We start from the raw sequence: 13,532 nt of genomic DNA on the forward strand, positions 1-13,532 counted from the left end.
AGCAGGATTTTCTTATGGAAGTTCCAAATAACAGTGTTTACATTTACAAAGTGATTATTTGTAGTTTGTTTTTTTTTTAAATAAGGAAAAACTTAAGAATCTTAAAAAAACTTTCAGAAAGTTAATATGTAACAAAACACCATCAGATTATAGTCATACTCCCTGAATTTACATACCAGATCAAAGTCCTATCATAACACTTAATGACTTTTTGTGAACAGAAAAATGGTATAAATAGCCCCACAGTTCTGTAATTTTTCTAACCAAAAATGTGGGGAGAGAGACAAACAATGGTGGTGTTAAAAAGGGTGATTCTTTTAATGTCATTTCAACTACTGCTCATGGTGAGAGGTTCTATGGTACAGCTGAAAAACGGTGGCTATGAGGACATTGTTATTGCAATTAACCCCCAGTTACCAGAAAATGACAAGATAATTGGAAATATACAGGTAAGAACACTGGTGTTCATCTGCATGTCATTCAGAGATACTAGGATTCCTTGGTTATTTTTCTACCTCTGAAGTAATCATAATGTTAAAAAGGGCAGATTTTTCTCCCATTGATATTGGTGGGAGTTTTTCCTTTGATTTTCAATTCCCTGTTTAGTAGGCATGTTCTTTTCTTGAATTTTTCTTCTCATTTGTTATTGCTAATAAGAACAGTAACCTCTTGAGACATAAATATTTTTGCTCAGTCCAGAAGAAACTCCTTCTCTACTGCTTCTTTCCAAAATGTATTAACAAAGAGAATTTCTGAAACATAGATATGTGATGACCATTTACTACTCTACAATTCCAGCATGATTTCATTACCTTCTATGCCTCCTTGTCTTCTTTAAAACATAAGTGTGTGAAATTGTAGTGCTATTCCTGGGTTTAGTTTATGTTCTGGTCATTGGGTTAACTACTTCTGTCCCCTTCACAGCCTCCTCAAAGGCACCCCACTTAGGAGTTTCTAGCCATGATCTTTCTTGGGGGAGGAAGTCCTGAATAGGACCTTTTCTGATATCTTCTTGCAATACACTGTGATCACCCTAGATAGTCTAACTTTCATACAGTTCTTGCTCCCTGAGCTCCTTTGGGGAAAATGACAGAACTATTAAATGACCAGCCAACCTTTAAACAGCAAAATGTTTATTACATAAAAGCTTTATAGATAATACTCCTAACCATATGTAGGCTTATTTTCATACTTTTCTGACCAAACCATCACCCATCTTCTGCACAGCATCTTTGGTATGTCTAATGTTTAGTGTCCTCTTGCTGAATCTTGTTCTCTTTCTGTCCTGGTCACATGTCAGTTCTTAGATAAAGTGTGAATTGAATGATACCCACCATAGGGCAAGTTTCTCCTTTAGAATCACAGAATCATAGAAAATCCTGCTAGAAGGGACCTCAAGAGATCATCTGGTTTAATCTCCTGCTCAAGGAAGCAACATGCCTGTCCAAACTATTGCAGACAATTGTTTGTCTTACCTGTTCCATGACTTTAAGCTTCCAGTGACAGAGATCTTTACAGATTCTATAGGTAGTTGATTTCCATACTTAACTACCACCTTAGGAAGTTCTTTGGACATTTATAATACTCACCCACTTAGGTCTGAGGAAGGGCACTGTGATAGCCGGCCTATGTCTATACCAACCATACAGTTGGTCCAATAAAATATATTACCTACAAGAATTCTTGCCTCTTCCATACCTCCTGAGCCATCACATCACCTTAGTGACACCCTTAGTGACAAAGGTTATTGAGGAAACATCTCTTAGCTAAAACATTTACATATATTATTTGTATAAAATATATATATATATATATATATATATATATATATATATATATATACACATATATATATATAAAACATTGATACAACATCATTTGAAAGATCCTTGTTTCCAATGTTTGTCACAGCTTGTACCTTAATTTATCAAAGTCACAGAGTATCAGAGATTAGCTCTGTGTTTCCATAGTTTGAGCCATTCAGCATTAGCTGCTGTGAAACAAATATAAACTGAGGAGGGAATGGTTAACAGCTCAGGCCCCTGAAAGATCCAGCTTAGGAAATAAAAGAGACAACAGGAAGCAAAAAAGTAGAAGAAAACAGTAGAAGCAAAGAAGTAAGATGAAAAAATAGAAATTGGGTAAAAGAAAAGGGGAATTGCATAGGTTGGAAACAGATGTAACTTTTGTGCTGCCATAAAAATGTTTATGGCAGCACAAAGGCCAAGTAAAAAGATGCCCATGTCCCTTATGCTACAAATGTAAAGAATGGTGGCCATGACTATAACAGAGTCGCAGCCGCAACTCTGTTACTAAGAAGGGGTAGCAGCTGCCAAAGATTAGAACATCCGGGAAATGAGGAACGCAATATCCAGGCAGCCAGTGAGGACCCAGAGAGGGAAATAAGGGATGGAGGAAATTTCCCAAAGTTGCCTTCAGGCACTTACAGATGTGGAGAGAAGCGGGCGAGGAGCCCTACAATGAGAGATTCAGAGGGAGTCTTGGAGACAGGGACTCATTCTCAGACGATGAAGAGACTTGGGGATCGATGCGCCCCATGGGTCGCTTCCTACCTGGAAAGACAGCCTCTCCGGTGAGTCATAGAAAGTGCAGCAGCAGCACGGAGAAAAGCCGTGGCTCCGGGCCAAGACGCGGTGGGATTACCCGAGAGAGAGAGGGGGCGGGGGAACAGCCGATCCTGCCCTGAAGAAATGGGACCCTGATCTCTCACCAGAGGGCGAGAAGGGGCGAGGAGAAAAAAAGAAACAGAGAGACTGTAAAAGAGCCACGCTTCACACACCGGCACAAGCTGCAGCCAGGAAATCCCAGTGTCAGCGTTAATAAGCAAGATAACGCTTGGTGCTTACTGTCTGAGATGGACGACGAGGATCTCCGTGTTAGATCCAATAAACTGCCCTTTGCCTGGTGTCCCTAGAGAACGTAAACCAGGCTATAGATAATAAAGCACCCTTGATCAAAGACCTGGCCAGTGTATTCCTTACCGTGGTACTGGCGTGTAACAACACTTCCTCCCCAGAATTTGCATTGAGATCAAGTCGTGGCAGGCGGGAATTGCGGGAGCTACAAGATAAGCAGGTACCCCGGATGGGCACGCTGACAATGACAATAGATAGTATAAATTTGTGCTGCTTTTTTGCAATGGACATCTGTTTGCTTTAAGGCAGGAAAGCATGAGCAGCAGAGGATTGGGCCGCTGAAGCCCCAGGAGCACCTGCCTGGATTCCTCCATTTGCAGAGGTGCACCCCAGGAATCCCTTCCCAGGGGATTCCCCAGGCCTGTGTATGGTGCTGCCATGCCCTGACTTGGGCTCCCCCCAGTTGCAGAAGCGTACCTGACCTAGGACATGGCAGTGTGATACACATGCCTAGGGAATGCCCTGCTGGGGGATTTGTGGGGCACATGTCTACAAGCAGGGAACCTGGGGTTCCCCTTTTTACAGTGGTCCCACAGGACCAGGCCCCTGAAGTCCTGGGAATGGCAAGGGCATGACCCTGCAGGGCAATGAGCAACGTCTGTGTCAGCCAAAGAACTGGATCAACTCTGCTGGGACATCCCAGCACAGCTGATCCTACTCCAAGGACAATGTCTATTTATAGCCATAGAGAAGTGAATACGAACAATAGGTTATTAGTATTATTTATTTTATTGATCCAGCAACATAACATTTTACAGATAAATAAAAATAACTGGTCCAGAATTGAACCATGTGCATCTTTCACCTCAAATCAGTGTAAGTTTGGGGTGAAATTTTGTGTTGGGAAGGCTCTTTACCAACTATTTTGTTTAAAGGCTAGACTGTGGATTTTATCCTAAGCCCTAAGTAAGAGACTGTCTAATACCCAGAGCAAATGAGGTACTTTGAGAACTACAGATTAGCACCTGGTTTATTCCTATTTCCTTTGGGGAAAGATCTGGACTAGTCAGCCCTTCATTTGGTGAGGACTGAAAGACTGCTTTCTTTCTATGCCTTTACCTATTTATTGTTCTTGTTTTCTTGTTTGCTGGCCAGGGTAAGTTATTTATTGCTTCTACAATTATATTCTTAATTCATAAATATTTTATTTTCTTTCTCTACAAGGCCATGGTTAAAGAAGCTTCTACATACTTGTTCCAAGTCACAAAACAACGGTTCTTTTTCAAGGTTATAAAAATTATCATTCCTCAGACATGGCAGCAAAAAAGTAACTATTCAAGACTAAAAACAGAGTCATATGATAAGGTGAGACTGACAGAACTCTTTACAAATCAAAATTCCTATATTTCCTAACATAACCAAATCACCTGAATAAGTTATGCACCTGGTTTTTGAAAGCTGTCTCTTGTTTCTGCAGAAGAATTCTGCCGGGAAGTGGGAGAAAGTGGGGGGAGAACGTCTCCACAGTCAGAAGCTAAACAGTAGGGGTGTGCGAAGTGGGCCATATTCAATTTGGATTCGGCCTGATACAGGGGACAGTGATTTGATTAATTGATTTGGATCACTGTCCCGATTCAGTTCAGCTGAATCCGAATCTGAAGATTCTATTCTGATTCAGAGAATAGACACAGCTTTATATGCCTTATCTACATACCTCTAGGTACCATGCGCAGCTCATGAATGCTGAGATGGTGGGGTGGATGAAGTGATCCACAGGAGCACGAGGGAGGCCTCCACATGCTTGACACTCCCCTCCCAGGCCTCCCAGCTCAGTGATTGGCTGCGGGGAGACCCAGGGTTCCCCCCCAGACCCAGGAGGCACCAGTTGCTGAGCCGGGGGGGGGGGGGGGGGTCCCCTGGGCACTTCATGGCGGATCCAGAAGTGGACTGGAAGTGCTTATGAACCACTGCCAGGTCTACCACCAAGTGCACTGGGGACCTCAAACACACACACACACACACACATACACACACACACACACTCCCGTGGGACGCTCCATCCACCCCACCATCTCAGTGTTCACGAGCCACCTGGTACCTTGCGGTATGTGAAAAAAAACACATAAAGCTGTGTCTATATCTGAATCATCAAATGTCTCCAAATCTCTCTGAATCAAATCAGAGGCTTTGAATCAGAGGCTTCCAATTTGATTCAGAGAGATTAATGGGCCTCCTGATTTAATTTGGATTTGGAGATTTGGCCCCCAAATTGGGCCGAATCTCCGCTGAATCAAATCAGTGACCAAAGCTTCGCACAGCCCTACTAGACAGTCCCATGTACACATGTTCACTGCAGCATGACTTCCACTTGGCACCACTTCCCTCCCACCCCCTCCCCTAGTAGAGATAAACTGCTATTACCATATTCCCTTGCTTAGAATATACCCCCTGATTCACAGCAGCTGAATTTCAGAAAAAATGTGCATGCCGTATGCAATGAAATACAGCATTTGTTGGGTTTATAATTGTAATAAAAAGTTTACCCAATACTGTGATTATGTGAATTGTTGTTTTTAGAACATGTATTGCCAACCTGGGACCCAATCATGCAAACCTTCTCCAAGGAACAATCAATGGGTCTTTTCCTTCTGTAAAAGGAAAAAAGAATTGAGCCCATTCAACAGAGTCATCATATTCTGTGCTGTTCTTCAGATCACAGGTTTTTTACTTTTAGGCAGATGTCATAGTGGCTGATCCTTTCTTGAAGTATGGAGATGATCCGTACACTCTGCAATATGGAGGATGTGGAGAAATGGGACGATACATTCATTTCACACCTAACTTCCTCTTAAGCGACAGTTTGTTTGATATCTATGGATCACGAGGTAACACCATCTGTTTGACCTCAAATATCTGCTTTTATTTTTACTCATAATGGCCAAGATTTTTTTTTAAGTGATCAGTTATATGAGGCAAATCTTCTTTTGTATAATCTACCTGTGATACCTTGAAAAAGTGTGGCTCCTGTAAAGTCACTTAGAGAATGGACAGATGGAGAAGTCATGCTGAGTTAAAAATATGGGGAAAGAGATGAGAGAAAATACTTTACATCAGTTTCTGTGCAGTAACTCTTTTTATGTGTCAACTCCTCCCCCATATACTAAGTGGACATTAAACTGTAGTAACTTAGCTGTGTTTTATTTGGAGCTTACTCTGGGTTAGTTTTGACTTACTGTGGAGTAGGAGTGGATACACAAAACAATTACCACAAAGTAGCAGATGTCTAATAAGTCCTCTTCCTTTTAGATCCAAAGTAGAGGCACCACAATCACTAGTTTTTGTTTTTCCCCCTAAATATTACCTTTGAGTTTTGCATTCATTAAGGCTTGTTTCCACTTAAATCACTGTTTTGACCTGAAAATCCTGTATATTTACATTGACACTTCAGTACATACAGTAAACAAATGTGACAGCAGCAGTTAGTATGCCAGTAAAACCAGTCCCAGATTGGTGGCTCCCAGGCTGAAATATACTCGTACACTGAGGGTTTCATATTTTTCTTGCATCTTATGGAAGTCTCATTTGCCAAATTCAACTACTTACATACGTATGTTCACAACAAACTAATATTCCCTTTTGATTTCATAATTACACTTTTAGTAAAATGCATCTTGCCTTAATAAGAGGGGAAAAAAGCAAAGGAAAATACACCTTTGTTACAGCATTATGCACTTTTGTAGATTGTAAACTGTGATAATCTTTCTCTTACGCCAATTTGATCAAAATATATCCAGTTCACGCGTGTCTGTTTCATACATAAGCTAGAATCAATCCTTTATGCTCTTTTTTTAAAAATAGATCTTCAAAACCAGGTACTTAAATCCAAATGCCCCTAAATATGATTAATTATTTGGATTTAAATCTATGGTGCATCTTTATTTTATTAGATCAAAGTCTTAGAGGTTCAATAGGCATCAGGATCAGCCTTGGAGTTGGATCTGGCCTGTGAACATGTCTAATATGGATCATGGAGGCTGGATTTAACATGCGGAATTGGTGGCACGGAGCTGCATCGTGCCACCCATCCCCGCTGCAGCGCTCTCCTCCACTGCAGAGCCTGGTGCTCCGACATGTCTGTGCCTACCCTCTCTACAGAGGGAATGGATCTGTAGCAAGATGAAATACATCACTCCAGAGGACCAAGACTTGTGTCTGGTGGCTGTGGCCTGCTCACAAAATGGGGCCCTGGCATGGGCAAAACGGCCTAGGAAGTAGAAATTCACAAGTGTCTTTCTCTGGAGATTTCTGGTTCAGTCAAATACAAACCAAAATTCTGGTTCTAGTTAGACATCAAACACAAACCTCCTTGGTTTAAATGTCACCTCAAGGTAAATTTAATTTCCCTTTTATTTGTGTTATAGAAGAAATAAGAATTATGATTTCCAAGACTAGGGTGGCATGAACCACCTTGCTTAATACCAGGAGTGGTGAGGCACCACTGCATAAAGTGGATAAAGGTGTTAAATCCTCACCAAGAGCTGAAAAATATTGGGGTGTTAAATTAAGCCTGGTAATCTATTCAGGATTAAAATCTTGATTCTGAAATAGGTACACAGGTTTGCATTAGCAGAGTTCATTAAAAAAATTAGGCCAAATTTTCCTAACATGACTTAAATCTAAAGTACATTTTAAACTGTTGGATTTAGATGCACACATGTTCTTGCTTTTCCACAGCCAGAGTCTTTGTCCATGAATGGGCTCATCTTCGGTGGGGGGTGTTTGATGAATATAACAATGATGCACCATTTTATGTGTCTAATGACTTTAGAGAAGCAAAGGTTGAAGCAACAAGGTAGTATTCCTTCACATTCTGTCTTTATCTGATATCATCTGTAATATTTTGGTTACATCTCCCATATTTTTGTTTTCCATGTCCTGTCTGTAGTTTGAGCTCTGAGTATTGTTTTGTACCCAATTAAAAGGAACCTTAGTTCTAACAAGTATCACAATTCACAGTTTAGTCTTGTTGGACTGCATTCACTATTGTTTATATTTAAGATAGTATGCTCTTTTATGCTATGTGGAAATGCAGATTTGAATTCTCTTAGCATGAAGTAAACAAGAATGCTTTCTCAAAACCTCCTGGGAAGCAATTCTTGAAGTTCCAAATTAATTTATTAGTCATGTTCATTTTCTTTAGATTATTAAAAGGGAAATAAATAGTTCAGGTTTGCCCTATTAGATACCAACATTTATTGATTTTGGGGTTTTTTTGCATGGAAGGCAGCAACTAAATGACAGAACAAGCTATAAACAGCAGTGCTAAGGGATAAGGCTAGATTGACAGTTTTAGATTTGAGACCCATTGCAAGACATTGTCAAGTATCCTGGTGCAGGTATTCAATGCAGCCATTAAAACGATAAATAGGATATTGCTCCATGATGTGTGCTATAGTTTGGTAGTTACACTCACACTTAAGGTCTTTAATAAAATTGCATTTATGTAGTAGGTAGTTACACCTACCCAGGCCAGATGAACCCCTTTCAGCAGTGTCCAGCTCTACCTTGGTAAAGCAAAGCCAGGAGGTTTAGATATGGGGTCTGTGGTAAGAAATGTATTAATGAGGTCAACTGCATTCCATTACTGGATCTATTTTTCCATGATGTCAAAGTTTTCGCCATTCAGCTTTTTTCCTGCACTATGCTATGCTCCCAATACCAACATTAACGCTTACAATGATCTTCTGCGGATTCTGCATATCTGATCTTTTTTTTTAATTTGAAAAAAATCTGCCAATGCAAAACAAAAATAATACAGTAAGATGAGTTACCTCAATGATCTGAAATGAGATGTAGAATATTTTACTTTTCAAGCACTTGTAAACCTTTTGCAGTTGTAAACCTTTTACAGCACAGATAGTTTCTTGTTTTTGCACAGAAACCCTATCACAAAAGGAGAGCAGTCGTGGCTTAGGTCAACTGTTATACCATAATTCAAATAATAAACACCAAATAATAGTTATCTTTTATTATTTGTGGCTTGATGGCTGTGTCTTTTTCTATCTTATCTCACTGCAGGTGTTCAGCTAATCTTACCGGTCAATATATATTCCAAAGCTGCCAAGGAAACAAATGCACTATTAGGCAATGCAAATACAGTAATATGACAAATCTGTTTGAAGCTGGATGTAAATTTGTTCCAGAAAAAAGGCAAACTGCCTCAACATCTATAATGTACATGCAAGGCTTACCTTCTGTGAGTATCCTTATGTATTTTCTGGACTGCAGAGGTAGCCAGCATTTGGGTGTTTGTGCATTATTTGTGTCAAAATTAAATATGGTATCAGATATTTCCTTGTTGAAATCCAGGTAATTTTCAAAGAAAGCACACAAAGTTTTGTTTGGAATCAAACAGTGAGGGACAGTATAGTTGATTAGAGTTTCAAGCCACTTTCCAGCTATCATTCTGCCTGAGATGCTTCTCTTTGCTCTCTCAGCACCAAGTTCATAGTCCTTCTCTTGCTACCTTGCCTGGCTTTTTAGTGACTTCTTTCTCTGTCTGTTCTATCAATGTTTCTTGCCCCCAGCCACATACTTGGCTACCAAACTATACCCAGCCTAACTACTTCACCTATAGAACTCAGCTTCTGATGACCTCTACTGCAGGTGGCCCATGTTTTAGGTAGTAGCTTCTATTTGAACTCTATTACTCCAAGAAGGAGTTTAACAGCTTCTGACATTTCTCTTGACTACGGAATGGAGACAGGTATGTGCCCATGACTCAAAAGACTTTTTTTCTCTGTATTCAATAGGTTGGCAAAATAATTTGTTCCATCACTCACTCTTACGAATTTTGCAGAAGGGCTCCTCTTGAGACCCCCAGCCTTTACACAATCTGAGTACCCCTAGAAGCCAGCTCAGGGATAGAAGGCAAGCCCCATACCTTTTTCAGTTTAACCAGACCTTTAGGTCCGTAGCAACAGTTCTTGTCTCTATGGCCCCATTAGTGTGTTGCAGTTGCCCAGGCCCTGATAGGAACAATCACCTTTAAGGGAAGGGATACAATCATAAGTGCATTACAAGAGACACAACATGAGATCATGTGTCTGGTTAGCTGGAACACAGCAGGCAGAGTCATTGGATCAAAACAGCTAATCCAAATCCAAGCAGAGTCCATATCAGCAAGCAAGATGGAGCAAAGTGTCTATGTCCCTCTGGGGTCCAAGATATGTCCCCTCTTCAAGCCAGTTTGCCCCTTTTAGCCTTCTTTGATCTTACTTGGGCTTGTCTACATGTCGCCCTATGGCAACGTATCAACGTGCTACATTGCCATACAGCATACTATGGCAACATAGAGATCACTTGTCTCTCCATGTGTATCTATAATGCGCTGCTACAGCAACATAGCTGGTGAATCTATACGTGCACTGCCTGTATGCTGCAGTACAGGTGGTTACTGCACCATGTTTTACTTCTGCATAGCAAGTACTAAAACACCGTGCAGTAACAATGTCACCATATGGCAACATATAGACACTCCCCTTGACAGCTAAACACCAGTCCCTGTGGGGGTTCAGTGTTATTCACCCAGGAATTCCTGATGGCTCCTTTCTTTAAGGCCAGAAAGCTGTGTGTAGAAACCAGTATTTTACCCTCTTCTAGATCAGGGAGAAAGTTAATCGGTTCCTTCCTAGTGTAAAACATCATATAATCAAGAAACAGAAACTGGGGCACGTAAAATGATCACAGACACATGATAAAATTGTTATATTTCTTTGTGTAATATGTGAGCATTATACATGAATAATATACTGTGCATGCTAATATTTCACATTTAACACATACAAAATAGACAGGCTACTGCTATATGTACATCTGCTGTTCAGTAATCATTCTTCTCCTCCAACTATTTTTTAGGTGGTTGAGTTCTGTGATAAGCACAGTCATAATGAAAAAGCTCCAAATATGCAGAACAAAATGTGTAACTACAAAAGCACATGGGAAGTAATTATGAACTCTACTGACTTCAGCAATGCCTCGCTAATAAACAGCTCTCATCCTCCATCTGAGCCCTCTTTTGTACTGTTACAGGCCAGGGACAGAGTTGTCTGTCTAGTCCTGGATGTTTCTGGGAGTATGGGTGATGTAAGTATTACTATTTTATAAATAATTTTGAACATAAACACTTACAAAGATAAATACAAAATAGCTTATTTAACTTTATTTTTTTAGTCAATATTTCAGTTGCCAGATTTATTCTTTTAGAAAACTTGACACTGCTTTTGCTCACCATGGAACTTCTAAATTATATATAGATATAACCCCCAAATACTGACTACCCCTGCAGACCAGAAAATGTATAAGGATACTCACAGAAGGTAAGCTTTGCACGTACAATATAGATGTTGAGGCAGTTTGCTTTATTTCTGGCACGAATTTAATTCCAGCTTCAAACAGTTTGTGCACTCTAATAGTGCATCTGTTTCCTTGGCAGCTTTGGAATATATATATATATATATATATATATATATATATATAAAAGAAAGAGAGACTTAATTGCTAAGATTAATGGTGCTTTGGTATGGTTGGAATGATGTTGTACCCATGATGGTCCAGGAAATATGTGAGAGGTGTGGATTTTTGTGGGTGATATCTTTTATTGAACCAACTGCATGGTTGGTATAAACTTAGACAAGCTTTTAGCTGCAGAGCATTCTTCTTCAGTTCTGAGGAAAAAGTAGGCACCATGAAAACAAAATATAGCAGGGCTGTGCAATTAGAGAAGAGAGAAAATTTCAAGGGTAACAAATAAGAAAATCATAGATAGAAAGATAGTTTGACAAGTGGAAGATCAATTTTTTTCAAAAGGGAAGAGACTCATTATCACCTGTGGAGTGAATAAAAATTAGGAGTTAGTACACTATAGTATACCATGAAGTAATAAATATCAATGGTCAGTCTTCGGTGCTTAATATCCAGCTTATGAATTTTTGTTCCCAGGCTCACCTTTTGAAGGTATTTTGTATATTTCCCTTCAATATAACAATAGTGTGGTTAAAAACGTAGCTGCTGTTCTGTAGAAAGTATTCAGCTACATGAGATCATGTGTCTCTGTCCTTAACTTTTTTCCTATGATAGTTCATTCTGGTGAACATTTTTAGTGTACTTTCCCCCACATCATTTCTAAGATGCTTATTTTGGATCCTGATGGGTTTGTTGTTGGAGGCCGGTTAATTACTGTAGCAATAGAAATGTGCTAACAAGTTTCCATCTACTGTTAAGGCAAGGCTGCAAACCAGTTAATGTCCATTGATTGGAGGGGAGTTTGCTTCTGATAATGGATTAGCCAAGATTAGGGAATAGTTTAAAAGCCAGGAGTGGGAAGCTGAAATATTTCTCTCAAGATCTGATTTTTTTTTTTTTTGAGTTTGAGTTGTAGTTGTTTGATGATTCTTCTTATCGGTCTAAATGTGAGGTGATAGGTGACAAGGAGGAGTGTGCAGTCACAGGGCAGTTAATCTTTTTGTACAATAGCAGATTACTGCAGGGTATTTGGATGGCTCTTTCAAAGATATGATCGATTTCTCTGCTAGTGTCCCTGTTGCGTAAAGACAGATTTCAAGTTGGCAGAGTGAGTGGCCCAAGTATGTTCTCCAGAGCTGATGAAGAGATTATAGCTTTTATGGTGTCATAAATGGGTTGGTGTTGTATTGCTGTGCAAGTGGGTTTTGCCCCTGCATAAGAATTTTTTCTGAAAATCCAAACAATAGTCCATGGGCAGGCTGAGATGCCTGCAGCGCTGTTGTTCGACTTTGCTTCCTTGGGAATCCCTCAGCCAGTACACATAACATAGAGCAATAATCCTTGTTTGAGACAAATGAATAAAGCAAATCTTTAGCCTTTTCCCAGGTAGCAGGAAAGGGCCTTTTAACTCTGGCCTGTCCTAAATGCAAGCTCCTTTTCAGTCTGCTTCTGATGCAAACTACTCCTTCACAGCTCAAGTTGTTTGCTTATTCTCTGCCTTGGGCCTGCTAATCACCCATAGCTGGGCTCCTACCCCTTAACTGACAGAGTCAGACCACCCTGTTACAAGTGTCTGGGATGATTTCTGGCTTTGTGCACAAAAGTGAACATAGATTTAATTTGTATAGAAGAGGTGTCAGTAGGAGAAAGTATACGAAACTGTTCATTTTTCTGGTCTTTCAAAGCAAGTTCAAATCAGTTTGGTAGTGGTTGTTAGAAAGTTATTAGACAAGATGTTACATTTTTAATGTTACAAGGGAGTTTTCCTTATTTTTGGTATGCACCTGGTTCATCATTAACTGGGCCCTCCCAAAACAAACCAGTTCGCTAATCTTGGTTCCTTGCCTGACAATACAATTTACATTAAAAAGAGCCTAAAAGTGAGTAAGCACCCTGATTCTTTGCGCTTTCATTAATAATAGAAATAGATCTTTTGGTCAGATTTTGCTTAGGACCTTAGCAAAAATATACAGTTAAAATATAATGATACACCACTGAAAGTTAAGTAATTCACCAAATGTTATTCATTAAATGTTATCATCTGACCAGATCACAAAAACAAACTTCTTGACAGAGCTGACATTTTTTCATTCTGGGGGGCTATAAGATTGGAATACCAGGGATGGAGGTACA

At 39.8% G+C, this 13,532-nt stretch overlaps 1 protein-coding gene across 1 annotated transcript in view; it reads left to right on the forward strand.

Annotated features, from left to right (window-relative positions):
- Window positions 1–13,532, forward strand: part of LOC102560436 (calcium-activated chloride channel regulator 1-like) — a 31,471-nt gene that overhangs the window by 1,283 nt on the left and 16,656 nt on the right. The window contains exons 2-7 of the mRNA XM_059727649.1: window positions 366–449; window positions 4,101–4,241; window positions 5,611–5,761; window positions 7,611–7,728; window positions 8,955–9,132; window positions 10,794–11,021. Of these exons, the coding sequence (XP_059583632.1) occupies window positions 366–449; window positions 4,101–4,241; window positions 5,611–5,761; window positions 7,611–7,728; window positions 8,955–9,132; window positions 10,794–11,021 (900 nt within the window). The remainder of the gene's footprint in view (window positions 1–365; window positions 450–4,100; window positions 4,242–5,610; window positions 5,762–7,610; window positions 7,729–8,954; window positions 9,133–10,793; window positions 11,022–13,532) is intronic.

This window comes from Alligator mississippiensis, chromosome 5 (genome assembly GCF_030867095.1).
Source record: "Alligator mississippiensis isolate rAllMis1 chromosome 5, rAllMis1, whole genome shotgun sequence".
In the NCBI taxonomy this organism is placed as follows: domain Eukaryota; kingdom Metazoa; phylum Chordata; order Crocodylia; family Alligatoridae; genus Alligator; species Alligator mississippiensis.